The following is a 27,961-nucleotide window of genomic DNA, read 5'->3' as shown; positions in this document are numbered from 1 at the left end:
TGATGTTCCATTGGAAGTAAGGATGAAAACACTTTAACATGAAGAGAGAGAAAAAGCACTCAACCTTGACACTCGCAACTGAAAGCAGAAAAATGGGGGCATTTTGCTTTGCCTCATCACATCATTTTGATAGAAAGATCTGTGAAAATTCTATTTTATAGAACATACAATTCCATCTCATTGCCTTGGAAAAGTGAGGCATTTTATTTGCTTCCTTATCATGATCAAATCAACTTGTTAAGGTTTAAGATTATAAGAGAGAACACATTAAAATTATTCATCTTCTATGGAAATCAATTGTTGAGGTAATTCCCCGTTAGGAGAATGAGCACAAACAGGGAGACGTAGTGAGAGACGTGTTTGAATAATACACACACAGCACACAGATACGCTGTATGGTAAATGTAGGTTTTTACTTTTCAATAAACGTTTAAGCAAAGTCAGTTCACAGTTAAAGCAGTCAGTGTTCAGTCTATGGATAATTCAAATATCAAAGTCCAGTATCATAAACAGTTCAGTAACAGACTTACGTCAAATCCAAGAATAACAGTCAATAGGGAAAAATGGAGGAACGGCAATACTCTCCAACAGAAGAAACAGAGTCTCACTCACACTCTCTTCTAAGACTTCTGAGACTAAAACAACCCAGGTTTCTGGCTCCATCTTATGGCCATTTGTAGAACCACACCCAATTGCAGTTTTTGCATTCTCTTAAAGACATAGTATTAAAATGTCTATCCTGGTTTATATATTTCCAACCCAAATAACTGTTAGGTGACTTATATTCCTAACATCAATGAAATCTGATGAGAACTGGAAATTTTCAGGTTGATTACTTTCTCTCACTGATCATAGCTAATGTGACTCCTTTGTATTAATCTGAGTTAAGATCAATGAAAATAATCTGAAGATGGCTGGAACACAAAGGAAGAAAGTTTGTGCAGCTAGATCCATTGTAGTGTAGGCTACAATTGGTTGTTTCACAAATACAGGTAGTCCTTGACTTTCAACCACAATTGGTTCTGGAATTATGATTGATAAATGATGCAGATGTTAAACAAGTCATCATGTGACCAGACCTGATTGTAAGCTCCTGTCTCTACTCCCCAAATCAAGAAAGCATGGACTCTTGAAACAGCAGCATTTCAAAAGGATCCTTTTATTATACTTAATATAAAATACATAACTTACATTGGGATTCTGTTTGGTACATTCTAAAATTATACAATATTATCAATGCCAATACAAATCTATTCATTAATATTAATATTAATTTATATCTTAGACACTTAACACATTACTTTTCAATTAAATATTATACTTTTATGGGAACACCAATTTTCCATAGTTATTTCCCCCCCACATCACATATTTTAAATCATTATTTCATGAGAATGTTCCCCCTTCTCCTACTTCAAATCTCTCATTTCACAAAAAATTTCACTGGGATAACACCATCTAATCATTAATATTAATATTCTTAAACATTTTACCCATTTCAATTAAATATCATGCCTTTATGGGAACACTCATGCTTTCCATAGTTATTTCCCCCCACACACACACATCACATATTTTATATCATTGTTTCGTTAAAATGTTCCCCCTTCTCCTACTACAATTCTCCCATTTATTTACTAAACATTTTATCAGATTTTAAATTACTTATTGTTTCCAATTTTCTAAGATTATTTCTAAGTACAAATATAAAAATACAATCTTATGTACCTTTCCAGAATCCCTTTTTCAATAAGGTTTACCCATTATCTCTAAAAGACTTTTGTTTCTTTGCATCTTGCTCCCCACCATTGAGGCTTCTCGTTCTCCCTTGCTTATTCTCCTTGCCCTCTTTACCCCTGTGTCTCTCCACCTCCCTTTTGTTCTGCTTTCCTCCTTTCTGTTGTTTTCTAACATAGTATCCACTTTTCACCTTATTCTTCTCTTTTTTGGTTGTTTTTCCAAATCTTAAAGTCCCCTTTTCCTTTTTCTCTTTCTCCTTTTCTTCCCCAGCTAAAGTCACTTGTTCATCAAAAATGGCTTCTTCTTTATCCCAGTCATCCTGTTGCGCAGTCAGCTTTTCATAAGTACAAACCGCCATTTCTAAAAATTGAAAAAGAGTGCCAAAAGAATCCTTCCCTTCTTGCTCTTCCTTTTTATATTTTTGGTATTCAAGTTTCAATCCATCCACAAGTGATGCCATTATAGAGAGAAAAGGTTTTTCCAAACAACCACCCAAGTGCTTTTAATCAAAGATAGTTCAGAAGCTCCAAAATCACCAAGTAATCCAAATAAGCTGTTTCTTTTAAGTACTTTCTCCTTCTTCACTTTCTCTTTCTGGGGTTAATGTTTAGTCACAAAGTTTCATTTAAAATATATCTTTTAGAAGTCTTATTGATGTTTAATAACTCTTTAAAATTCTAGGCAATCTTCTCCTTATTTTCAAGTTCTGCTCCAATTTATTTTTCCCTCTCCCTTCCCACTCACAGCAAAAAGGTTCTTTTTAAAAAAAAATGTTCAGAAATCCTTATCACTTCAGCATTTAATTACCTCCAATGCAGGTTTTCCGATTTCTCTTATAGTTCCATCCGCTGTCACGTTAGGAAGGAGAGTGAAAAGAAAGAAAAGAAAAAAACTTTCCCTTTTAGAATTCCATTCGCCGCTTGTAACTCTCTCTGGAAACAATTTATCTTTGGCAGCTTTCAAATTCCAGGTTACTTTCTCTTACTTTATCCCGGTCAAAAACCACTTTCACAGCTCTTCCGACTTTCTTCCTCCTGCACAATCTTGTCCGGCTGCAGGTTTCTTTGTGGCGGCCATTACTGACCACCGCTCCTCCACCTTGGGAAAAGGGGGTTTTGCCGGCCGGGGAGGGGGTCTGCGACACCCCCAAACCCCTATCCGGATCCCCCCTATCTTCAGCTGCCTCTACGGGGCAGCTATATCCCCCAAATCCAAGCGGATCGGAGGAACCTTGGCAGCGAGCGCAGGAGGGATCGCGCAGTATTGCGAATCCCTGCCGCTGCCGAAGCCTTGCAAACCGGAAGTAGGGGAATGTAGGGGAAAGAGACAAAGGTGTCATACTCCAATTAGTGTACAGGAGAAGTTTTGTTTAAAGAAGAAAGATAAATGGATAAAACAGAACAGACAAAGGATAATAAATATTATGATTTGAATTGAGATGAGATAAATAAAATAAAACTAAGAAAATTTAAAAGAGATGAGAAGCTATATAGAAAATTGAAAATGGTAATAAGATATGGAATGGTATACAAAATGAATATGAATTTGAATTTGTGTCTGTACGAAGAGTTGTAACCCGGGACTAAGCAACTTTCAGAAAAGATGTTTTTTATGTTTTTATGTTTTGTGTTTTTGTGTGTTTATGTTTGATTGAGCTAATAAAACCTTGGAGGAATGTTAGAAGAGGACAATTGAGAATAAAAGATAGAAGAGAATAAAGCAAGTCAGAAGGGAAAATAGGTATAGTGAATAAAAACATATAAAATAGATAAATATAGAAAAGAAATATAATTGAATAAAAGTAAAGGGAGAAATAATGAGAAACTTGAAAGGATATGTATGTGTTTATAAGGAGATTGGCACAATGGTGTATAAAATGTTTTATTAGTTTTGTTAAAATTTGCAAATAACTTTCAGAAAAGAGGTTTTATGTTCTTATGTCTCATGTTTTGTATGTCTTTAAAAATTAATAAAATTTGTTCAAAAAAAAAAAGGATCCTTTTATTGAAAGGGAGTGATTGCAAGACAAAAGCAAAGCAGGCTCTAAGGTCCCCTTAGGCAATTCTGCCAGGATAAAGGAGTTAGAAACCCCTCCCCTAAGTCCGATGTTGAATGAGCCAATCCACAGGTGTGAAGATGTTGTGAAGAAGGTAATCCTGGGAAGGAGATAAGGGATTGTTCCCAGGCACTTCTCTCCAGAAGCTTCAGAACTGAGATAAAACAGATGGCCCTCCCCCCTTAAACATTCCCCAAAGGTAAATCAAAGCACAGAGCAGATAGGTGTCAGAGTTAGATTTATAAACTAAGAGGTTATAGGATGAGTAGGAACCAGGAAGAAGACAATAAGCTAATCAATGCATTCAGGCCCCCTCCCCATAGGAATGGCAAAATCACAATAAGGATCTGACACTGATTTTATGATTAATGTTAATGTAGTTGTTAAGTGAATCAAATGGTCATTAAGTGAATCTGGCTTCCTCCATTGGTTTTGCTTGTCAGAAGCTGAGAAGGTTTACAAATTGCAATCACATGACCACAGGACACTGCAACCATTGTAAATGTGAGTCAGTTCCCAAGGTCCCAAACCATGGTCCCATGACTGGGGGGGGGGTTGGGGATTTGATGTAACAGTCATAACTTTGATGGCTGGCCTTAAGCCACTTTTTCAGCTTTGTCATAACTTTGAACCATTGTTAAATAGCCATAAATTGAGGACTACCTTTAATCTTTTATGATATGTGTAATCGTATTGTTTATAAGCTCCCTAATAATCATTTTATAAGTAAATGCTGTAAATAAATAATAAGGCTAAATATAGGGCTGTGCATGGTTCGGAAATGAATGCAGCTACTTTAAAGGTTTGATTAACTTCACTTCTTTTCGGGCTCAAACAAAAGTTGTTAAGACAAATGTCAGATCACTTGGTTTATGCAAGCTGTAAAGCTTTGAAGTGCTTTCTAAATATACTAAATCATTTCAATTACTAAAGGGAGCCAGCAACAATTTATCTAGATGAATTTAAGCAAGATGTGTGATTGTGCATAAATAAATAGCTGGACTCTGCACATTACAGATAAATATACATATAAGGAAACCTCAACATCAAATTCCAGCAAATTATTTGGAGGGGGCCCTATGGATCTGAAAAGGAAACCCTCTTGGCTGAAAAATCAACGTTTTTCTCATTCTAGTCAACTTAGACAGGCTTAAGTTGCCATAAGATTCCCAAGTGTGTAAAAGTGGATGCTTCAATACTATGCAGAATTAAAAGTCAACCCCAAGGAATTCAGTACAACACCTTTAGGTAAAGATGCATAGTGCTATGAAATTGTTGAATACGACTACTATGGATCAGGGATTTCAGTCAGCAGGATGAATTAGGCACTCCATTTGGCTCTTCTCTGAGATCTGTCATAATGTTTAGATTACCAAATTAAGGCTGCAGAATTTTCAGTATCTCTATACTTCCACTTAGTGGTCCTATCAGTTTTTAAACTTACATACAGTAGCTCTGCTTTACTAGCACAATATCTGTATCTATGAAGGGATGTATTGAACTGATATGGATAGCTGTAATTTTATATGAACTTTGCTAAAACCCATGATTGCAGATAAATGTTTCAATATTAAGCATACACAAACACAAACCCACAAATATCTATATATCTTTGTAGGTGATACAGGAGATTGCAAATGTGTTGAACAGATCGAAGGAAGAAGGGGTCCTGCAGGACAACCTGGTCCTCCAGGATTCCAAGGTCCAATAGGATATGTTGGGAGAAAAGGGGAATTAGGAGATCAAGGCTACCATGGACTTCCAGGCTTTACTGGTGGAAAGGTATGATATTTTTGTAATAGAATATTGTATATTTTAGAGAACAAAATATTATATAATATTTTCCCAATTTATTATCTATATTTATGCCATAAATATTTTCAAAAGTGAAGTTCTTCATATAGGGGCTTACATTATTTGCAGCAACGGGGTTCCATATGTAGATCTCTACTTGAAAGCATTGTTTCCCCTGTAGAAGTTCCGTTAATTCTTTAGATTTATACAAAATGTGCTATGAATCTTTTATATGAGAAAAAAATCAGAAATACCAGATTCAGTTGTGAAATGAGACTAATTCATCCTCTTTTCAGTGTAAAATCCAGCCTATTCTAAACTTTGCACAAATTTAATACTTTCTTGAAATCCTCTCTTTGCAACAGAATACTACACACATGCTTGCAAGCCTGCATTAATTGGGAGAAATTATATGACTTCTTTTTCCTTTTGTTTTGAACCTTTGGTGCATTTTGTTCTCACAAAAAAAAACCACATAATTTTTTTCTTACACTTTTCCAGTATGTTTTTAGAGTGATTAATTAAATTTTCTTAATATCCATCAATAGGGGTTACCTGGTGAACCTGGACCATCTGGACCAAAGGGGATAAAGGGGGATTCCCAGTATGTTACCATAAAAGGTAACAAACAGATACGTTTTTAATATATAAAGTAAACAACGTTATGTATATATTGACTTCTTTTGCTACATCTCCATAAAACCATGTTTTCAAGGTGCCAAAGGAGAGCCAGGAACTCCAGGAATTCCTGGAAGTCAAGGAGAAGATGGTTCACCAGGCAGGAATGGCATAGATGGTTTACCAGGGTTTCCTGGTCTTCGGGTAAGTTGGGCATTCAGCCTCAACCCTCAAGGTCCTAATGGGAGATTTATCACGTTGATGTCCTTCCTTCCACTTGACTTCTGCTAATGGTTGAAATCAGGTCAAGTCTTGAAGTTGCTGAGTTGGACTCATTAATGGACAAGACAGGCCAGTAATCTGAAACAGAACCCTGGCAGGGCAAAGGCAGTGTGTGATGACTCGTAGTCTCTCAAAATAACCCAAAACATATATTAAAGTCCGGTAAAGCCTTCAACTTAATTTCACTGTTTTATTAGGCACAGTTTAAAGTCACAAAAGTAAATAAGGAGGCAAACAGAAAACCAAAACAAACCATATTGATGAGAGTTCTGAAGCAAGCCGAGATAACTAATTATAAACTCTAGGAAAATAGCCGAGAAAAGTCCATGGGAAGAACGCCAGCAAAGATAAGCCTCTTTCAAGGTGAACACTAATTGACTTCAGCAATTCTAACTGCGCAGTTGCAAACTTATATACATAGCTCCCACCTGCAAGCCACGAGGAGGATCATGGTAATCTCCTCTTGAGTAGACCTTGCGTTTCCCTGATCCTCTCCTCCCTGTGTGACCTAGGATGGATAGGGGATGGGCCTGGATCCTCCTCTGACTGCTCAGCCGGCCTCTGCCCTTCCCCAGCCTCCTCCACCACCTCTGGAGCCACACTCCCACTCCCTGTTGGCTGTTCCTCCTCTTCCTCAGAGTCAGACTCCACCAGGGGCATGACACAGTGGTTCTTGGGGATTTAATATTCATCCTGAGCTAGTCTGGTCAACTATTGGTTTATTGCTTTTACTGTTTTTACACTTTAGAAGCTGTAGCAATCCTGGATGGGAATAGTTTGAAATCAGGTGGGAATTTTTAGTTATCCTTGAGGAAACTAAGAAGCTTCAATTGGAATAGAACTTTGTTCTAAAAATTTGGTTGGAACAGCCTGCCTTATTCATAACGTGCAAATTTTAAAAATTACCCCCCAACAGTGACTAATAGACTCACACAGTGTGAATGTGACAATTTGGACATTTTATGGGTTCAATATAGTTGAAAAATATAGTTGAGAATGGTACGGTGGCCTAGAGGTGGAGCTCTTGACTCACAATCAGGAGGCTGTGAGTTTGATCCTAGGTAGAGGCAGGTATTTTTCTGCGGGCACAATGAGAATGTATCTGATGAACAAAAATCCGCATTGGTGACAGGAGGGGCATCTGGCCAGTAAACACTGCTCCATTCAGTTGCCCAGACTCCATCCCGCAAGGGATTATGGGGCCATAAAAAGGAGATGATGAATATAATTGAAAAATGCTGCTAGTTATTTGCACTACACGGACAGAGAGATTTCATCGATTAAGTCACTTGCAATAAATGTTCTGCTAACAATAATTTTACAACTGCTTTCTATGCTATTTTGATTCTAAGTTATTCGTCGATCAAATAATCTTAGCAGTTTTACTATTTGGAGTTTTTCCTTTGTTATCCACATTTCCTCCCTGAAGCCAACTGGAGATATGGAGATATACTGTATATTCTGTAAGTAATTGCTGAGTACAGGAGTTACCTGTTTATAGAACTTGGGTAACTCAATAAAAAGGTAACTAAGAAAGTTAAGAAAGTGATTTAGTGCTGAAACAGCTTAGCTTGCTTACAATATTTTAAATTTCTTTGCAGGGTGATGGCATAAGAGGAGGACAAGGGGATCCTGGTAGTGCAGGCCAGCCAGGCCCAAAAGGTTTTCCTGGTGAAACTGGTCTGCCTGGTGTGAGTTTGCCCGGTCCAAAGGGATATCGTGGTCCTACAGGTGACCTTGGCACATATGGAAACCCTGGCTTTCAAGGCCCTCCTGGCCCTCCAGGCACTCCTGCTCGGACAGGTACTTTGTTGCAATCCCCAACTAGTTTGAGCACATTTGGAAATCTGAGGACCTGAGATGAATATGATCACAAAATCAGTGGTGGGATTCTACCGGTTCCGCCCAGTTTGACTGAACCGGTATTTCTTTTTTTTTCCTCCCGACAATCAGCTGTTCCAACGATCAGCTGTGCTGGCATCCCCCTCGCTGTCTTACTGCTTCACCCAGGAGGCTTCCCTGAGGCCCAGAAGGCAAAAAGGGGCATGCAGGGGCGGGTACTGTGCGCCCCCCGCACTCTATTTTTTGCCTTCCTGGGCCTCAGGAAAGCCTCCTGAGAGCAAAAATGCCCCCCCCCCCGGAGGCTTCCCTGAGGCCCAGGAGGCAAAAAAAAACCAGAAAGTGGGGGGCAGGTACTACACAAAAAGAAGAAGCCATGCCCAGACAAATTCAGGAAACAAAATACACAAGTATTTTAATTTCAACATATAAGCTTTTGTCTAAAATTAAAATTATCTCCCTCCATCTCTCTCTCTCTCTCTCTCTCTCTCTCTCTCTCTCTCTCTCTCTCTCCCACACACACACACACACACACACACACACACACACACACACACACACACACACACACACACACACACACTCAGACCAAAAACAGATAGATAGATAGATAGATAGATAGATAGATAGATAGATAGATAGATAGATAGATAGATAGATAGATAATATTTACATTCTACTTTTTAGTTCAAAACTTCATATATTGCTTAGAATCTCTTTCACTTGTTCTGCATGTAGAAAGATTGTAGGCTTTTTCAAGGGCAATTTTTTGATATTTAAAGCAAGTGAACAATGAAAAGGCTGACAGGGAATTTCCGTCTCAATGAACTGGAAATTAATCTCTGAGGTGGATACTATAATTAATAAATCACTGAATCTTAGCAATAGGAGTACTTGATGAAATTGTTTTGGAATTAGGATTAGTAGAATAACAAAGTGTCCCTTCTGCTTTACGATATTGTTGACCATACAATTTTTATAGACCTCCTCATGTAACGTTGCTTCATTTGTCCATCAGTCTCATAAATTTTGAATACTTTGGCAGTTTTTCCTGCTTATGAATGATTTGTATCAGATAGATAATTGATCCACTGAATTCTTATAGATGGATTCATAGGTATAGTCTAATTGAATATTATAGTTTGGTGCCTGATAATGGCTTAAACAAATCAGACATTCTTGTTTGTTTGCTTCTTTTGTTTTATAGAATGTGGGCAAACACAGGACCACTTTCTTAGAGATAATAGAACAGAATCAATTCATTCAGGTAAAGTGATCCAAATATGATTATTCAAAAATGAACTATATACTTTTATTCAAGTGAATGTTTCTTCTCCCATAAGACAAGAAACCTATGTGACAAGAAAACTGTGAGACAAGAATATTATTTCAAAACTCTTTTTATACATTTTAATTTCACAAATTCTATTTAACAAAATATGCTATGCACAATTGTTAAAAAATTCAGAAGCAACATTAAAGTAATTGTATTAAAAGAGTAAAATTGTTTTGTCTACTCAACTGACAATGTGGGCTCTAATCTAACAAAAACTTTGCCATAATTCATTTGTTGAGCTTTAAGGAACCATCAGCATTTTTTGTTCTTTCAGTCTATATTTTTGTCTTTAGGGACCAGTTGTGTTATGGCCCCCAAAGGAGCTCCGGGGTACCCAGGACCACCTGGACTACCAGGTATGCTTTTTAAAAGAATCAAATAGTACCATACATTCACATAGAAAGAATAATTTCATCCAATTTTTCTTAACTATAATAATTATTCCAAAACAACACTGTACAAGTAATCCTCAATTAAAAACTGCAGTTGTGACTGGAATTGCTATCACTAAGCAATGCATTCATAAAATGCAACATCATATGAATCTCTTTCTTAGAGGACGTTAAAGAGGATCACAGATGGGCACAAACTAAGCACCTGTTACAATCACATGACTATGGGAATGCTATGGCAGCTGGAACTCCAAACACCAGTTGTTCAGCATTGTTTCAGATGCTGAATGGGTGGCTGTTAATCAAAGATGACAACTGTTCATGGACATCAAATCTGGCTTACTTAATTAAAAAAATTAACTTCCATATTCATCTGTCAATTATTATTTTGTAATTTTGTGTATTTGTATGAACTCAAAATTTTCAGTTGACAACTGTAATCGTTTTCTTGGTAATCAATAATATAGTAGTAGTTCTTGTTTTTGTTTCAAGTAGACAAACTTGTTCTTAACTTACTTAACATGTCACATTCTTTATGTTTATAATATTTCAACAGAATTGAAAATCTTTTATATTGATTTCAAAGTAACTTTTTTTTAATAAAGGATATTTTTCATTTTAATCCCTTTAAAATATGCCATCTGAATCAGAATGACTATTCATTATCGCAATATGCATTTTAAAAATATTATTGGAACTTCTGGAGGAGGTATGACAAACTAAAGATGACTCTGTGGAAGTGGAATCGACAACCAAGGATCCAGAGAGTAGACTGTTTCCTTAGAATGTCTCCAGATAAAGAAAGGATGGGAGATCATCTACATATGCTTCAGATAATTGCTCCTTATGAGGAGACCACAGGATAATGGTTTTATGAGGGTTTCAGTGCTGGAAGATGACAGGATTACCCATCTTGCTTACAGCCACAGCAAAACCTTTTAAAGGACACTAAGTTTGCAAATCTCATTTCCTAATCACTTTCAGGAAATGCTTATTAACTATTTTAAAGCTATTAGAAATCTTCAGAATGACAGGTTTGAAAAATCTACATAGGGTGAATTTATTTTCAGCTCTGAACAAAAGAAAATTTATAAGATTTTAAAAATCTGAAATAAACACCAAAAGGCTAAATAGGATTTTGATCTTAGAAAGTAATAGATGGACTAAGTAAGGGTCGAGACAAATTTGGAATATTGAAACTTTTACAGTAAGACTTTGAAGTTAATTATAAAGAACAAACAGCTTCTTGCAGGAAATAGTAGTGATTTGTTTTTAGAAGAAATAACAGATAACAATGAAAATATTGAAGCAGACGTTTGAAGAATGGAGTCAGAAATTAGTAGCCACAATCTAAACAAAGTTAATAATAATACCTGCTTGTATGGATAGATTATGTCCAACAGATGTGAAACAAATCTTGTTTGATGCAGAAATAGTAGAGTCAGAAATATTGGATGTTTAGAAGTATGGATTATAAAACAATACAAGTGGAAATACAAGTGATAGACCAATTGAACAACCCAGATAAAGACTCTTTTCTGGATATACAGAAGAAGCTGACTGAAGTTTTAAAAATTAAAAGGAAAGTGCAAACAATAAATCAAGAGAGCGGTCTTGATAATGTATTTTTATCAGGTTTACAAAAGAGGCTTGAACAAGCTTCTGTGATGGCATAAAGAAGATTGAAGAGAAATCAAAGCCTATGACAATATCTGAATGAATTTAAGATTGTCAGAAGTAAAAGGAAGGAAAATAAAGTTAGTTCATTTGAGCAAGGTTAAAATAACACATGCTTTTTATAAAGTTCTAAAAGAAATTGTTTACAGACTGAAAAGTTGAAGTTTTATGGATTTGCTTATAAAGGGGTAAGTTATGGAAAGAAGAGATATCTCTTCGTAACATTATAATAGGGGGTGAAGAGTTATAAACGTATTTGTTGTGATGAAGAATAGAAGTCACTTCTTTATGAAATTTCCCTTTTACTTTACCTGGTGCTTTTCTGTTTCTTTTTCCAGCTATTTTCTTTCTCTTACTACTTACTTTCTGTTAGTTTGTATTAGTGTCAGTTTTCAAAAACCAAGAAAAACATGTTGGTATTCTTCTAAGCAGTTGCCTTTATTTGTTCCTCACCTATAAACAGAAATATTGCCCAACTGGACTACTTACTATATACCATGGAACATATACTCTGATAATTCCTAGGGAGGGGCAATTTTAACTCTCTTCCACACAAACTATCTAAACCTTGCTGTCTCTTGCTCTTCTGGAACACACTCCCTCCCACTTGGAAATCAGGACTACATTCAACCACAGTTAGTTTTTCTTCCTCTAATGAGTTTTTTTAAATAAAAATATACATGTTACATCTTCAAATCATAGGTGCAAAGGGTACAAAAGGGATTCCTGGTGAATTTGGTTTGCATGGACCTCAAGGACCTCAAGGACTTCAAGGGGATCAAGGTCGTGGAGGTGCAGGTTCACCAGGTACTGTAAAACTAACCATTACTTGCAGATATTTGGATAGGATTTATATTTCACCTTTTAGCTGGTTTGTTTGTTTGTGTCAGAAGCATCACAATTAAAATAAGGCATACTATATGACAGAACATTTAAAATATAAAATGCAATATTAAAATATATACAAATTAAACAGATCTTGCCCAGAAACTACCAATGTTAATTGTGTTCTGTCATGCTGCCATGAGGTCCTCAAGTGTAAACTGATCGGGACACAAAGGACAGATATACGTATGTGTTGTTGTCTGCATGCCACCACAATCGCAAAGGGCAGAAGCCACCGGGTAGCCCCATTTGTTCAAAGTGTCTTGTTGTATCCATGCGCAGTCTTTTCAACGATTTCCATACTTCCCAGCTTTTGTCAGGCCCAGGTGCCAGCTCCTCCATTGGCTTCTTCCAGTGTTGGTTCTTTGTAGTTTTCCATAGGTCCACTCTGCTTTCAAATTCTTTGAAGTCTTCTGTTGACCTAAGAAAACTCTTCCTGGATTTGAATCTTTGATAAACTGGTTGTAGGCCATAGAGAGGGTGTTACCTAAATATAGAAGATTTAAGACTCTTTCTGTATGCTGCTGCTTCTCTGCGAACAGCAGGCAGGGCAATGTCAGCTAGGTGGTAGATCTTCTCAAGAGGGGTAGGTTTAAGGCATCCAGTAATAATTCTGCTGGCTTCATTTGTTGCAACCAAGGACATGTACACATGATTCTTGAGTCAAGTGTCTCCTGAGTTCAGAAGTTCTCTCTCGGTCAACCGTGTTTTATTATTATACTCTAAATGTAGCAGTGTGCTTATACATACAAGCTCAATGATTGGTTTACCCCAAGGATAACAGCATAGTAACAATGCAGTAATTGGCTAATACAAGTAGGTTTCTAAGCGTGCAGGTGGGTGATGTCAAGCATATAGTTGACTGCGTGTTAGTTTCCTGAGGAAAAATCTTTATTCTAAAATAGCACAGCTCAGAATCTGAGGGGGAAAACCTTTATACTTTTAATAGAACAGAGAAAGGTCAGTGATAGAACAGAGAAAGGTCAGTCTTCAGTCAAGTCGGTATGCCGTATCATGGGCCATTCCCTGCATTCATTCAGAGCAACATTGTTAGGAATATAAGTCACCTAATGGGTATTTGGGTTGGAAATATATAAACCAGGATAGACATTTTAATACTGTATCTTTAAGAAAATGCAAAACTGTAATTAGGTGTGGTTTCTCAAACGGCCATAAGATGGAGCCAGAAACCTGGGTTGTCTTAGTGCTAGTCTCAGAAGAGAGTGTGTCTCAGTGAGTTTTTTTCCCCTTCTGTTGGAGAATATTGCCGTTCCTCTTAATTGACTGCTATTCCTGGATTTGATGTAAGTCTGATACTGAACTGTTTTTGACACTGGACTTTGTTATTGGATTATCCCTGGACTGCCTTACCTTACTGACTGCCTTACTTGTGAATGACTTTGGACTGTGTTTGAACTTTGCTTAACGTTTCTGGAAGTAAAAACCTACATTTACTGTACAGTGTATCTGTGTACTGTGTGTGTATTATTCCAACACTTCTCTCACTACGTCTCCCTGTATGCGCTCATTCTCCTAATGGGGAATTACCTCAACAAACATGTACTTTCCTAGAGTGTGCTGATTTATACCAGACTGGGCAAGCATATTTGCCTGAGGAGAAGCAAAGAGCTACTCTTTTTTTTTTTTTGTAAATTTTATTTGAGTTTTCACAAAGAGAAAAAAATACAAATAAAACATCTTTTTTGAAAGCAGCATAATCCCGGGTTACATTTCTTCGTACAGACACAAATTCAGGTTCGTGCTCATTTTTATGTTCTATTCCATATCTTATTACTATTTTACATTTTCTGCATAGCTTCTCCCCTCTTTTAATTTTCTCAATTTTATTTTAATTATCTCATCTCAATTCAGATCATTGTATTTATATTTTTTGTCTGTCCTGTTTCAATTATCTATTATCTTTTCTCATTAAACAAAATTTCTCCTGTAGTTACTGATTGGAGTATGACGCCTTTATATCTTTTCCCTAAAGTTGTAACATTCAATATAATACATAACTTCTATTCGGATTCTGGTTGGTACATTCTTAAAATACACACTGTATTCTTAAAAAAAGAAAAAAATTATAAATGTATATAATTAAAACAACATTCCATTCCAATTCAATTCTATCATTAATATTAATATTCATTAAAGTCTTAACATCTTTAACATTACTTTTCAATTAAATATCATACTTCTATGGGAACAATTATAAGCTTTCCATAGTTAATTCCCCCCCCCCCTCTTCACTTATATTTTATAAAACATTAACTAATTAAAATGTTCCCGTTTCTTCCTAATTCAATTTTCTCATTTATTTTATTTCACTTATTTTATTCACAAACATTTTACTAAATTACACTAACTATTTTATACCTTATTTTAATCATACGTTGTTTCCAATTTTCTAAAGTTATTTCTATTACTAATATAACAATACAATCTTATGTACCTTTACAGAATCCCTTTTTCAGTTAGATTTTCATCCATTATCTCTAAATAGGTCCTGTTTCTCTATATCTTGCTCCAGTCCTTTGTAACTTCTTTTCCTTTCCTTCTTCCCTCTCTTCTTCTCTCTCCCCTTTTTACCCCCTTGTCTCTCTACCTCCATTTCTCTCTTCTGTATTCCCCTTTTCTGTTGTTTTCCAGTATTGTACTTATTTTTTGAATTATTTTTCTTTTCTTTGGTTGTGTTTTTAAGTCTTAAATTCTCCATTCTCTTTCCCCCATTTCCTTTTTCTTCCCCACATAGAATTACTTGTTCATTAAAGATGGCTTCTTCTTTATCCCAGTCTTCTTGTTTTGCAGTCATTTCTTGTTGTTTCTCATAGTTCCAAATCTCCATTTCTAAGAATTGAAAGATGAAGCCAAAAGAACCCTTCCCTTCTTGTGCATCTTCTTTGTACTTTTTAAGTTCCATTTTCAATTCATCCAGAAGTGGTGCCATTGTATAAATTTTTAAACAACCACCCAATTGATTTTAGTCATTCAAATATAATAACCAAAAATCCAAAGATCACCAAATAATCCAAATACACGCAAGCTGTTTCTTTTTTTGCTCTTTTTTTTTTCACTTTCTCTTCCTGGGGTTACTATTTAGTTGCAATGTTTCAGTTAAAATGTATCTTTTAGAAGTCTTGTTGAAGTTTTACTTTAGATTCTTTTTAATTCCAGGCAGTCTCCTCCCTCTTCCAGATCCTGCCCTTATTCTTTTTCTCTCCCTTCCTGCTTATGAAAAAGAAAGTTTTTAATGTCCAGATTTATTATCCCTTTGGCATTTTGTTTTATTTTCAGCTTAATTGCCTATTGATGTCAAAGTGGATTTTTCCAATTTCTTATTTAAGTCTCTTAGTTGTCAGTATAGGGAAGGAGAGAGAAGGGAAAAAAAGCCAAACCTTTCCCTTTTCACTTTCCTTCGCTGCTTCCGACTTTTCTTTGGGAGCGATGTTATTTTTTGTAAGTTTAAATTCCAGGGTACCTTGGTTGTTGCTTTTACAATTTAACCCGGTCAGCCAAAACTTTCACTTCTTATCTTCCTCCTGCAGATTCTTTTCCGGTCGAGTTCTTCTTTGTGGTGGCCATTTCTGACCACCGCTACAACCGCCTTCGGGAAAGGGAGTAATGGCCAGCTGAAGAGGAGAGATGCGGCTCTCCTCGACCCTGCTGGCGGTCTCCCCCCTCTTCACCACCTCTACGGGGTGGCTTAGCCCCGAAACCAGCCGGCTCGGGGCGCTCCACCAGCGAGCCCAGACAGAAACCGCGCACGATCGCGGATTTCTGTCTGTCACCGAAGCCCTTCAAACTAGAAGTCTGCAAAGAGCTACTCTTTAGCTGGCGAATCACAGATTAAACAGACCCACTGAGAAAAGAACTCTTAATTCTAACTAATAAAGTTTTTAAAAGGAGATTTTAACTCACTAACAATTCACTTGTTCTCTCCTGACAGAGAAATTGATCCTTATTGAGTATTCCTGTTCTTAGAAAATATAGGGATTTCCACTCAATCTAAAGATTATGTATTTATAACAGCAACTATATTTTTTGCTTCAGCATATAATAGCTGATTGACCGAGAGCCATGTTAATTTCTATTATTTCTTTAGTTTTCCACAAATGTTCTGAAAATTTATTTTGTGTGTGATCTGGAGAGGAGGAAGTTGTCCCCTGCACTAGGGAGCATTTTTGCCTACTGTGAAGAAGAGGAGTTTCCTCTCATAATATTTGGAAAAGTCCCTCCTTGGGGCTAGACAATAAAACATTATAATTAATGCATATAGTCTGGTGCATATTTCCCCTTTTCCCAAAAATGTTCTATGTAGAAGAATTAGATATTGCCAACTAGCGATGGTAATAGACATCAAGTTGATTACTTTCAACATCATCTAGATAATGTATTAATTATTTTTATAGTCAGTGATTACTTGCTAAAGTAAATTTTATCATTATATAGTATAAGAAGGTCCAAACTAATCCACTGAATTCATATTTTAAATCTCATATTTTTAAAAACCTGTTTATTCAACGTGAGAGTTTTATATAAAATTGTAGAGATGTTTTTGATATATCTCATTCTTCGAACATGAAAAATACTTTATTGCATAATCCCATGAATTTAAAAAGAAATATGTTTCTTTTTGAAATTTGAAAGGTAGTTGTAACTAGTGATAACTTCTTCAGCATATTTCTAACAGAAATAGGTTTACCATAAATAAAATCTCTAATCCTATGGATTTTATCTTCCAATTCCTTAAATTACACATGTGTATCCACATGTTAAAAACCTGCATGATTAAGGAATGGAAGAATATGCAGAGTATCAAGGGCAAAATTTGTTTATTTTTTTCAAATTCTAAGGTAAGTTTCAGATATGTACTTGTGGTACTTTTTATTAATTTCTTAATATAATGCAAGAATATACATCTATAACAGAGTCTGACTCCATTTTTATCCATTGAACATAACTTGTATTTTTTTAGCAAATTAGTTTAACTATAAGGATAGCTTATAGTACCAACAGATTACAGTTCACATGTTCAGGAAACAAAGGAGGGAAGCACTGAGAAAATTTTAATTGGATGAAAAAATGTTGTTATTGGACTGTATTTGATCAGACCTTTATGCCAAAACTTTTTCTAAATCATGTCTAGAAAATATTCATATAACAGATTAATAGTTAGGTTGTACTTATATGCAAATGAGATATTTTGGTAATTACTATATTCCCATAGAAACTAATGGGAATGAACATTCATTTTATTAATAATATTCAGGATCCTGATTATTTTCATATTTTCCCCATACTTTATGTAATTCATTGTTAATTGACTGAAGTGTGATTCTTATCACCCTTGTCATTTTATTACGCTTAGGATTCACTGGACCCAGAGGAAGCAGAGGTGCCCCAGGAATCCCTGGGGAAAGGGGACTTCAAGGAAATCCTGGTTTGCCAGGTTTGCTAGGCCGCCTTGGGGAAAAGGGGCTTACAGGTGATGTTCTAGGAGCACCACCAGGCTTTCCTGGAGACAATGGGCCACCTGGATTCCCAGGAACAAAAGGCTTACAAGGAGATCAAGGCTTACCAGGAATTAAAGGTAAGTCTGGCTCAGATTACACAAATATTAATAATAAGAGAAAGAAATGGTACAGTAGGGCCTTATACATTAGAATAAAGAGGGTGGCAAAAAGCTGAAAAGACAGAGTTTGGTATTGGAGGAGCCACTGGGATGTTAAGATGCTACAGCAGGGGTCCCCAAACTTGTGGACTTCAACTCCCAGAATTCCACAGCCAGCATATAATTCTGGGAGTTGAAGTCCACAAGTCTTAAAGTTGCCAAGTTTGGAGATCTCTGTTTTACAGGTTCTGCAGAAAGGAATCATGTGATATAGTTCCAATGACAAGATAGTCTCACAGAAGACTATACTGAGTGCACAATGTGCAGGGTGCATCATCAGCACTTATCTGTAATTTTGGGAAGAAACCCAGTAATCATGCCTGGACGGCACCAACGCAAACAAATGTTCAGAATGTCTTTCCCAGAATTTTTCTTTTTTTAATGGTGTGACCTTAGGCCAAGTACTCTTCAGCATCTTCATAAATGACAGTCACATTACTTGGAACCTGACGTGATCTAGATAAGGAGGATAGAAGGGGAACTCCACATTTGTGGATGACATCAAGCTGAGGGGGAATAGCTAACTTTTTAGAAGATAGACCTAAGATCTTGACAGACTTGAACGTTGGGCCCTAGCCAACAAGGTGCAGTTCAGTGGTGAGAAAAGTACAGTCCAACTCTTAGGCAGAAAAAGAACAAATGCATAGAATAGGTGGTATCTGGCTCAACAGTAGTAACTGAGAGGGCTCTAGGTGTTGTAGTGGATAACCACTTAAATATGAGCCAACAGTGTGCTGCAGCTGTCAAAAAAAGCCAATGCAGTTCTAGGCTGAAACAACAAAGGGATAGTGTCAAGACAAGAAGTGATAGTACCACTTTACTCCACACTGGTGAGACCACACTTGGAATACTGCATCCAGTTCTGGTCACCTTGATATAAAAAAGATGTTGAGACCGTAGAAAGGATGCAGAGAAGAGCAACAAAGATGATAAAGGGACTGACATACAAATGGTTGTGGGACCTAGGTATGCTTAATCTATCGAGAACGATCAGGGGGACATGATAACTGTCTTCCACTACTTGAGGGGTTGTCAAAAAGAAGAGGCGGTTGAGACCATCAGAGGGCAGAACAAGAAGTAATGGGTGGAAGCTTGTCAAAGAGAGATACAACTTAAAAATAAGGAGAAATTTTCTGACGAGAGCAATTAATCAATGGAACAGCTTGCCATGTGAGGTTATGGATGCAGGTCGGTAAAATGAGGACCCAGATTATTGGGGGAAATATGCTGACTATGTAAACTGCTTAGAGAACGCTGTAAAACACTATGAAGCAGCATATAAATCTAAGTGCTATTGCTATCTTGTTGAATGATATACGGCACATTCCACATGCAGTTTTTTGAAATGTAGCTTCAAAAAAACCCCTCCACTTATTCTTTTTACTCTGGTTTTAAATATTGCTGAGAGTTTAATTCAGTTCCCGATTTAATATGTAAGTTTCAGCTTAAAATAGTATTGAGCCACAAAGTACTCCCCCAAATTGTATATATTAACTGGACTCTCTGTTAATAGTTTTCCTGAAAATGAACAGCTTCACAATGATGTTTAAAGTCTAGGCTATAGTTTCATGGCTTTTCTCCAGAGGCATTTTTGGCACTGGGTTTAGAGAGTACCAGGATCCCAATTAAATAATGGCTACAGTATAACAACTGGATTTGTCATTGTTTCCAAGTTATTTTAATCTGGATAGAAATCTTTCTGGAAGCCATCTGATTATCTTTGGATATAACAATATCCAATATTCAGAAAAGCCTTTTCGTTGCTTGCCATCTAAGTGTGAATATATATAATGTGTGCATTCATAACTGTAGTCTTTATATTTTGTGCAATCAAGATTAGATTAGAGTACATGGATGGATGGATGGATGGATGGATGGATGGAGAGAGAGATGAGAGATGATAGACAGACATGTTTTTTGATTGGTGTAAGTCTAGAGTAAATTGGTTTTATGATTATTCGTTTTAGGTTATTTTATGTTCATTTATATTATTTTGTATATGTAAATGCATCGGTCATTAATTGGAATGAGTTTGCATTTGCATTTGAATATGAATTTGAAAAGATCATGATTTTTATTCTTGAATGCAGCTCACTGCCATCACCAAAGATATATTGCATATTACTCCAGCAAAAGAAGCAATAATCACCAGCAGAGAAAAGAATGCCTTTACCTAGAGGTGCTCAACCATATGCAGCTTGTCAGTGATGAGATGATTCAACCTAAAAGCTTATGGTCAAGCCATGTTTTTCAACTGGTTTTATCATCATAGCTTATTAGTATTTGTAGGTCTTTGGTTGGATTCAGCTCTTACAAACAAAATAGTCATGGCTTAAGCTCCATTAGGAGAAAGTTTGATTAACTTAGTAAGAATTCAACACCGCACCTGTGCATATAAGTTCTCTGAAGCCTGTTTACTTATTATCCCCTTCTGTTAGGAAGAGATGGCTTCCCTGGTCTCTCTGGATCCAAAGGGAATCCTGGTTTTCGTGGGCCCACTGGCCTGACCGGTATCCGAGGACCACCAGCAACATTTGGATTCCCTGGACTCCCAGGCCAGCAAGGGTCTCTGGGTAGAAAAGGCTCACAAGGATTTGTTGGTGAGAAATTCTTCCAGTATTCTCCCCAAAAGTTCTGTACAGCCTCATCACTTTCTGCTTTTCTCATAGGCATCAATCTAGCAGCCCCTGCATCCCCGCTTCGTATCACACATATGCGGACATACCAAGCCTTTCCCCATTCAATTATTCTTCCTCTCCCACACACCCCCAACATATCAAGGTAGCCTCTATGTCAGTCTGCCACAGATGCACTCTTGATATCTACCCTATCTCAAAACTCAGTGACAAAAAAGATTTAAACTATCTCCCTATTCATTCAGGTTCTCACAGACCTCTTCAGCGCCTATCACCCAAACAAATGGCCAGAAAAATAACCCTCATCTTGTTCTCAGATAAACGTTGTGGGCAGATCACACCTCAGCTGTTTTCAGTGTCATTCCACTGGAGAGTAAGAAAGGTCTTTTTAGACAATTAAAAAGCCATAGCTCAAATATCTCTGTGGGGTTTTTTTCCCCCCTCTCTTAAATCTAGTCAAGTAGTAACCCTACTTTTTCATTCTATGCTTTTAAAAGGTAAAAAAAAAGCTATAGCAATTTCTGTCATCATACTGTAATTACTAAGAGGCATAAATTTCACTGGAATCCTAGTTTGAAATAGATAGCCTATGATTTTTTTTATCTCTGTTAGTTAGTCTGAACTATTTTCTGAAACATTGAATCAGGCCTTAACCTTGTCTTCAGATATGTGAAACTTTCCTGCCATGAAAAAACCCCACTGCCTCCTAACCCTAAATTTCCTGAATTAAGTTATATAATTATTTAAATTTAATACTTAAATATTCAGATTATTAAGAGATCTGTGAGAAATCTGAGGAAGAATCTGGCTGGTTGGGCAATTCTAGGAGTTAAGGTCCACATATCTTAAAATTGTCTTTGGAGGGGGGGAGGAATTGCTTTAGAGTGAGCCATCTGCTTATTAAACAGTAAAAGGTAAAGATAAAGGTTCCCCTCACACATACGTGCTAGTCGTTTCCGGCTCTAGGGGGCGGTGCTCATCTCCACTACAAAGCTGAAGAGCCAGCGCTGTCCAAAGACGTCTCCGTGGTCATGTGGCTGGCATGGCTGAAGGCACACGGAACACTGTTACCTTCCCACCAAAGTGGCCCCTATTTTTTTCTACTTGCATTTTTACATGCTTTTGAACTGTTGGGACAAGTAATGGGAGCTCACACCATTATGCGGCACTAGGGATTCGATCTGCCGACCTTTCTGATCGACAAGCTCAACATCTTAGCCACTGAGCCACTGTGTCCCTTACATTAAACAGTACTCGATCCCTAATAAAAAAAGGTTTTAGATTTAATTTGTAATGTCGATTATTGGAAGACACTTCCTTTGCTTATTTTTCAAACACATGAATCCTTACCGTTGCCTTTTGTGCACCTATACAACCAGTGTACCTATACAACCTGCTCCAGTGGTGGGATTCAATTTTTTTTACTACTGGTTCTATGGGCGTGGCTTGGTGGGCGTGGCAGGGGAAGGATACTGTAAAATCTCCAATCAGAGGTGGTATTTGCCGGTTCTCCGAACTAATCAAAATTTCCGCTACCGGTTCTTCAGAACTGGACAGAACCTGCTGAATACCACCACTGAACTGCTCTCTTCTGCCTATATTTTAATCAAATACCCCTCTTTCATTTTTATTTCTTTTTTACAGGATCCCCTGGTGTCAGAGGAGAACCAGGAGAGCCAGGGAAAGTTGGTCCTGTGGGGATGAAAGGTCTGCCAGGGGACAAAGGTGGACAGGGCTTTATTGGAACTAAAGGAAAGGCTGGGGAAACGGGTCTCCCTGGAACGGCTGGAATGCCTGGTTTCCCAGGTCTTAAAGGTGAAAACAACTTTTGCATAAAATCGCTGCTCAGAATTACAACCCACTCCTTTCTCAGCCACTACTAGCTTTTACTAGGCTCTGGTGAATTGTTTTCACTTATTGTAAAGCCCCTTTGTGAAAGCTAAATTCAGCACTTCAGATTTCCATTGAAGGCCTAAACATGTTTTTACCATTTTCATTCAAGGTTCTAAAGGATCTCGTGGCATTGGAGGTTTCAGTGGTGCTATGGGGTTCAAAGGATGGCCAGGACAGAAGGGAATCTATGGAGAGAAAGGCCTCCCTGGGAAGCAAGGTGCTAAAGGGCCATCTGGGGAATTCGGATTAAAAGGTATTCTCTTCAGTGTTATGAGGTACTCACATTATTCAGTATGCACAGACACATTTGTGTAATTGTAAATATGCTTTAAGAAAGCTTCTGTTTAACTGAAAATTCCTTTTATAAAAAAAAAATTACCGTGTAAATCCTAAGTATAGGATTTAGAATCAAATTCTATAAATTGAGTAGGCTTTACTCCGAGTAAATGTGTTTAGGAATGTTAGCTTTAATCTTACCATGTATGAATTTCAACAGTATCTTTTTGCTTTTGACGTCCATGTAAGACAAATGAAGAATAGTTGCCAAGTTTAAAAGTATGTATTTTGCTCTTCTTTTAACAGAAGAATCAAAAAAAGGGTTTTAATATGTATTTTTTTTATAACTTTTTATTGGTTTTTAAGACGAACATAGACAAACAAAACATAAAAACATCAGGCCATCTTCCATATATATACATACAGTGTGCCGGTTGGTTTACAAATTGTTTTGTGCTTCCATTTTATAGTCTTCAATTACAATTACATTGTATATATTCTCATATTTTCAATCAAGTATTAATATCATTGTTAATCATTTGACAATACTTTTATTCATTCATGTTTTACGAAATAATTCATATTTTACTTAATTTGTTTTATGACAGTTCATATTATCATCTCAAATCTATCCTACAATCTTTTTGTAGATATAATAAAAAAAGAATACATCTTTATATATTTATTATTTTCTAAGAATCTACATATTTCATTACCATGTTTTATTGTCTAACCATTGATAGAACAGATCCCAAATTTTATAAAATTGTTTATCATCTTGTTCTCTGATTTCAAATGTCAATCTACTCATTTCAGCACATTCCAATATTTTCTTAATGATTTCCTCCTGTGATGGTATTTTCTCATTTTTCCAGTTTTTAGCAAATACAATCCTAGCTGCTGTTAATACATTTGCAATCAGGTATTTCAATTCTTTACTATATATTTCAGGTAAAATTCCCAACAAAACTATCTCTGGTTTCAAATCTATATGTTTTTTTGTCATTTTTTCCAACCACGTGTAGATTTTAGTCCAATATTTTTTAGCATCCGCACAAGTCCATCACATATGGTAATATGAGCCAGGTGTCTGATGACATTTCCAACATTTTTCAGATTTGTTCTTGAACATTCTTGCTATTCTTGTCGGGGGAAAATGCCACCTGTAAAACATCTTATACAAATTTTTATAGCTGTTGACATTGTCATTTTATAATTTTGAGACCACAATTTGTGCCATTTCTCTAAATCAATACCATATCCAAAATTCTTCCCCCAAGCAATCATTGTTTCTTTAACTTGTTCTTCTTCTAGTTTAATAAGTATCCATACAATTTTTTAATCACCTTTTCATCAGTACCTGTCAAAATCTTATCTAAATCAGTCAGTTTATCGTAGAAACCTTCTGTTTTAGAGTCTTTATCATACTTTGAATGTATTTGCGCATATGAAAACCAATTCATCTTTATACCTTGTTCCTCTAATTTTTGTATAGATTTAAGTTCACCCTTTTCATTAAGTATTTCACCATATCTAACTGTTTGTTCCTTTTTATATATTATAGGATAAGAAAATGCTTCAATAGTCGATAGCCAGACTGGAATTTTTAAATAACATTGTCTTTTAGTCTTCTCCCAGTTTAACCACAGAGACTCCCGTACATAATGTCTTCTAAAATACCCCTGTGTTTTAGTTCCTTTATACCATAGAAAAGCATGCCACCCCAACAACAGATCATGTCCTTCTAATGTCAACAATCTAGTATTTCTTAGTGTTATCCATTCCTTAACCCACATCAGATTTGTAGCTTGGTACTACAACTCCCAATTAGGCAAACCAAATCCTCCTCTTATTCTAGCATCTTGCAAAAGTTTTAACTTTATTCTCGCTTTCTTACCTTGCCATATATATTTCAACACAATTTTATTTAAATCTTCAAAGTAATCTTTTCCAAGCCTTATTGGGATTGTTTGGAACAAATATAAAATTCTGGGTAATATATTCATCTTGATTGTTGATATTCTCCCTATTAATGACAGTTGTAAATTTTCCCATTTCGCCAAATCTAGCGCTATCTGCTGCTTAAGTTTAACATAATCACTCTCTTTTAGTGTACTGCATCTTGCTGTCAGGTGTATCCCCAAGTACTTGATCTTATTCTTGACCTGAATTTTCAATAGATCTGCCAGTTCTTCCTTTTGTCTTGATAGCATATTCTTTGTCAAAATCTTTGTCTTATCTTTATTTATTTTCAAACCAGCCACCTTTCCATATTCCTCTATCTTTTCTATCAGTTTTGATGCTGTTTCTAGTGGGTCTTCTAAAATGAAAACCAGATCATCTGCGAATGCTTGCAACTTAAATTCTTCCTTTTTAATTTTCATCCCTTTTATATCCTTTTCTTCTCTAATATTTCTGTTTCGCACTTCCAAGGTTAACACAAACAACAGAGGTGATAGTGGGCACCCTTGTCTTGTTCCTTTTCTTATATCAATAGAGTATGTCAGTTCTCCCTCTATCATTACCTTTGCCATTTGCTTATGATATATAGCTTCTATTGCTTGAATAAATTTTTTAGCAAAGCCCATCTGTTTCAGCTGTAATAACATGAATCGCCAATTCACATCAAATGCCTTCTGTGCATCTAGAAATATCAAAGCCATTTGTTTTTCAGGGTGTGCCTTGTAGTATTCCAAAGTGTCCAAGATTACTCTCATATTATCTTTAATTTGTCTCTTTGGCAGAATCCATTTTGATCAGAATGGATAAAATTGTTTAAGTATTTTTAAAGTCTTTCTGCCAATATTGAAGCAAAAATTTTATAATCTGAGTTTAGTAAGGAAATAGGTCTATAGTTCTTGATTTGTAATGGATCGGCCTCCTCTTTTGGGACAAGTGTAATATAAGCTTCTGACCATGATTTAGGTATCTTCTTCTTTAACATAACTTCATTCATAACTTCTAGCAATGGAAGGTTCAACGATTCTTGTAGTGTTTTATAAAATTCTGCCGGAAGTCCATCTGGGCTTGGTGCCTTTCCATTATTTTGCTTCTTGAGTGCTTCAGTTAACTCCATCATCGTTATACTGCTTTTTAACATTGTTTCAATCTCTTTAGGTATCTGGGGTAAATTAGCATTCTGTAAATACTGTTTAACTCTTTCCTCATCAATATTCTCTTGTGTGTATAGTTTCCAAAAATAGTCTCATATGATTTCCTTCTTCTCTTTACTACCATAGCAAACTTGGCCTCGGTCATCTATTAATTGCAATATTTTCCTTGATTCTTTCTCCTTTCTCAATTTATATGCTAACCATCTACCTGGTTTATTTGCATCTTCAAAGTAGTTCTGTTTAGCACCTCCGATTTTCTGTGCTAATTCTTTTTCTATTAGACCCATTTTATGTTTAATTATATCCATTTTTAACTTAATGTCCTTTTTCTGTGGCATTTTCTGTAGCTCTTTTTCAAGTCCTTTATACTCATCCTCTAATGCCTTAAAGGCTAGTCTTTTCATGGTATTTCTTTTCCTTGTATAGTCTATTATCAAGCCTCTGGCATATGCCTTCATTGTATCCCATACATTCTGAATTGATGTATCTTCTTTTTTGTTCTCTCTAAAGAAGAAAGCCAGTTCTTTCTCCATCCACTGTATGAAGTCTTTTTCCTTTAATATAGTATTATTTAACATCCATCTAGATCTTCTTCCTTGTCCTTTCCATTTAATTGTCATTGGATTGTGATCTGCCCAAGTACTTGTTTCAATATTTATTTCTTGAATATTAGCTAACAATTCTGTTGACAACCATATCATATCTATTCTGGACCATGATAAATGTCTATTTGAGTAGAAGATGTATTGTTTAGTTTTAGCATTTCTTTCTCTCCATGTATCTTTTAAGTTTATTTCATCTACCATTTTAAAAAAAGATTTAGGGAGAGTCTTTCTGTTTTGCTTTGTTGTTTTCTGTGCTGTATAGTCCAGTTTATTATCTACAATTCCATTAAAATCTCCCATCATAACTATATTAGCATAGTCCAGTTCAATTATTTTCATATGTAAATTTTTATAGAATTCTTCTTGATTGCCATTCAGGGCATAGATTGCAATCAGGAGTGTTTTCATATTATTGTCCATCATTTCCACCATTAGTATTCTTCCATCGTCATCAGTATAGATCAATTTCGCTGGGATAATATCTTTAATGTATAAAACCACTCCTCTTTTCTTGCATTGTGTCAAAGAAGTAAATATTTTCCCTAATTTTGGCTGTATCAACAATTGTTCATGTTGCTTTTTGGTATGTACTTCTTGTAGGCAGATTATCAAAATTTAATTTCTTTAATTTATGGAAAGTTTTCCTTCTTTTAGCAGCTGAGTTTAGTCCATTTATATTAATTGTAATCAGTTTTTTCTCTTCCATGGTTATATTTTGTAGTTAGGTTTAGCAGCTCTCGTAGATCTTGGTTCACGTTGTTCTTTGGCTTCCACCTTTCCACCTACTGCACCTTCTTCTTTTTCAGTCGCTATTTGGCAGTCCTCTTGGAATTCAATTAGTGAGATTTCTTTTTCTGCCTCTGCCTCTTTCCCTCCAAAAAATTCTGTGTAAAATGATTCAGCTTTCTCAATTGAGTCAATTCTATGTCTCTGTTCTTGCCGTGTGAACATTAAACCTTCTGGAATCAGCCATCTATATTCACCTCTCTTTTAAGTAGCATTTTGGTCAGAAATCGGTATTCTCTTCTCATCTCTCTCACTCTTCTGGGTACTTGTTTCAGGACCACAATCTCCTTGTCTTTATATTTCAATGTTTTCTCTCTTGCCACTTGTAATATTTGCATTTTAATGGCTTTCTTTGTAAA

At 36.1% G+C, this 27,961-nt stretch overlaps 1 protein-coding gene across 1 annotated transcript in view; it reads left to right on the top strand.

The window, feature by feature from the left end:
- COL4A2 (collagen type IV alpha 2 chain) overlaps positions 1–27,961 on the top strand; it is a 167,189-nt gene that overhangs the window by 108,568 nt on the left and 30,660 nt on the right. The window contains exons 22-32 of the mRNA XM_087949238.1: positions 5,415–5,578; positions 6,139–6,211; positions 6,306–6,412; positions 8,092–8,293; positions 9,537–9,596; positions 9,959–10,021; positions 12,437–12,541; positions 17,991–18,212; positions 20,732–20,893; positions 22,574–22,744; positions 22,932–23,075. Of these exons, the coding sequence (XP_087805364.1) occupies positions 5,415–5,578; positions 6,139–6,211; positions 6,306–6,412; positions 8,092–8,293; positions 9,537–9,596; positions 9,959–10,021; positions 12,437–12,541; positions 17,991–18,212; positions 20,732–20,893; positions 22,574–22,744; positions 22,932–23,075 (1,473 nt within the window). The remainder of the gene's footprint in view (positions 1–5,414; positions 5,579–6,138; positions 6,212–6,305; positions 6,413–8,091; positions 8,294–9,536; positions 9,597–9,958; positions 10,022–12,436; positions 12,542–17,990; positions 18,213–20,731; positions 20,894–22,573; positions 22,745–22,931; positions 23,076–27,961) is intronic.

The sequence above is a fragment of the Notechis scutatus genome, chromosome 1 (genome assembly GCF_049901735.1).
Source record: "Notechis scutatus isolate UNSWTSFEM ecotype Mainland chromosome 1, rNotScu1.2, whole genome shotgun sequence".
Lineage (NCBI taxonomy): Eukaryota > Metazoa > Chordata > Lepidosauria > Squamata > Elapidae > Notechis > Notechis scutatus.
Note: the sequence above shows the minus strand (reverse complement) of the source record. Positions and strands in the feature narration are given on the sequence as shown.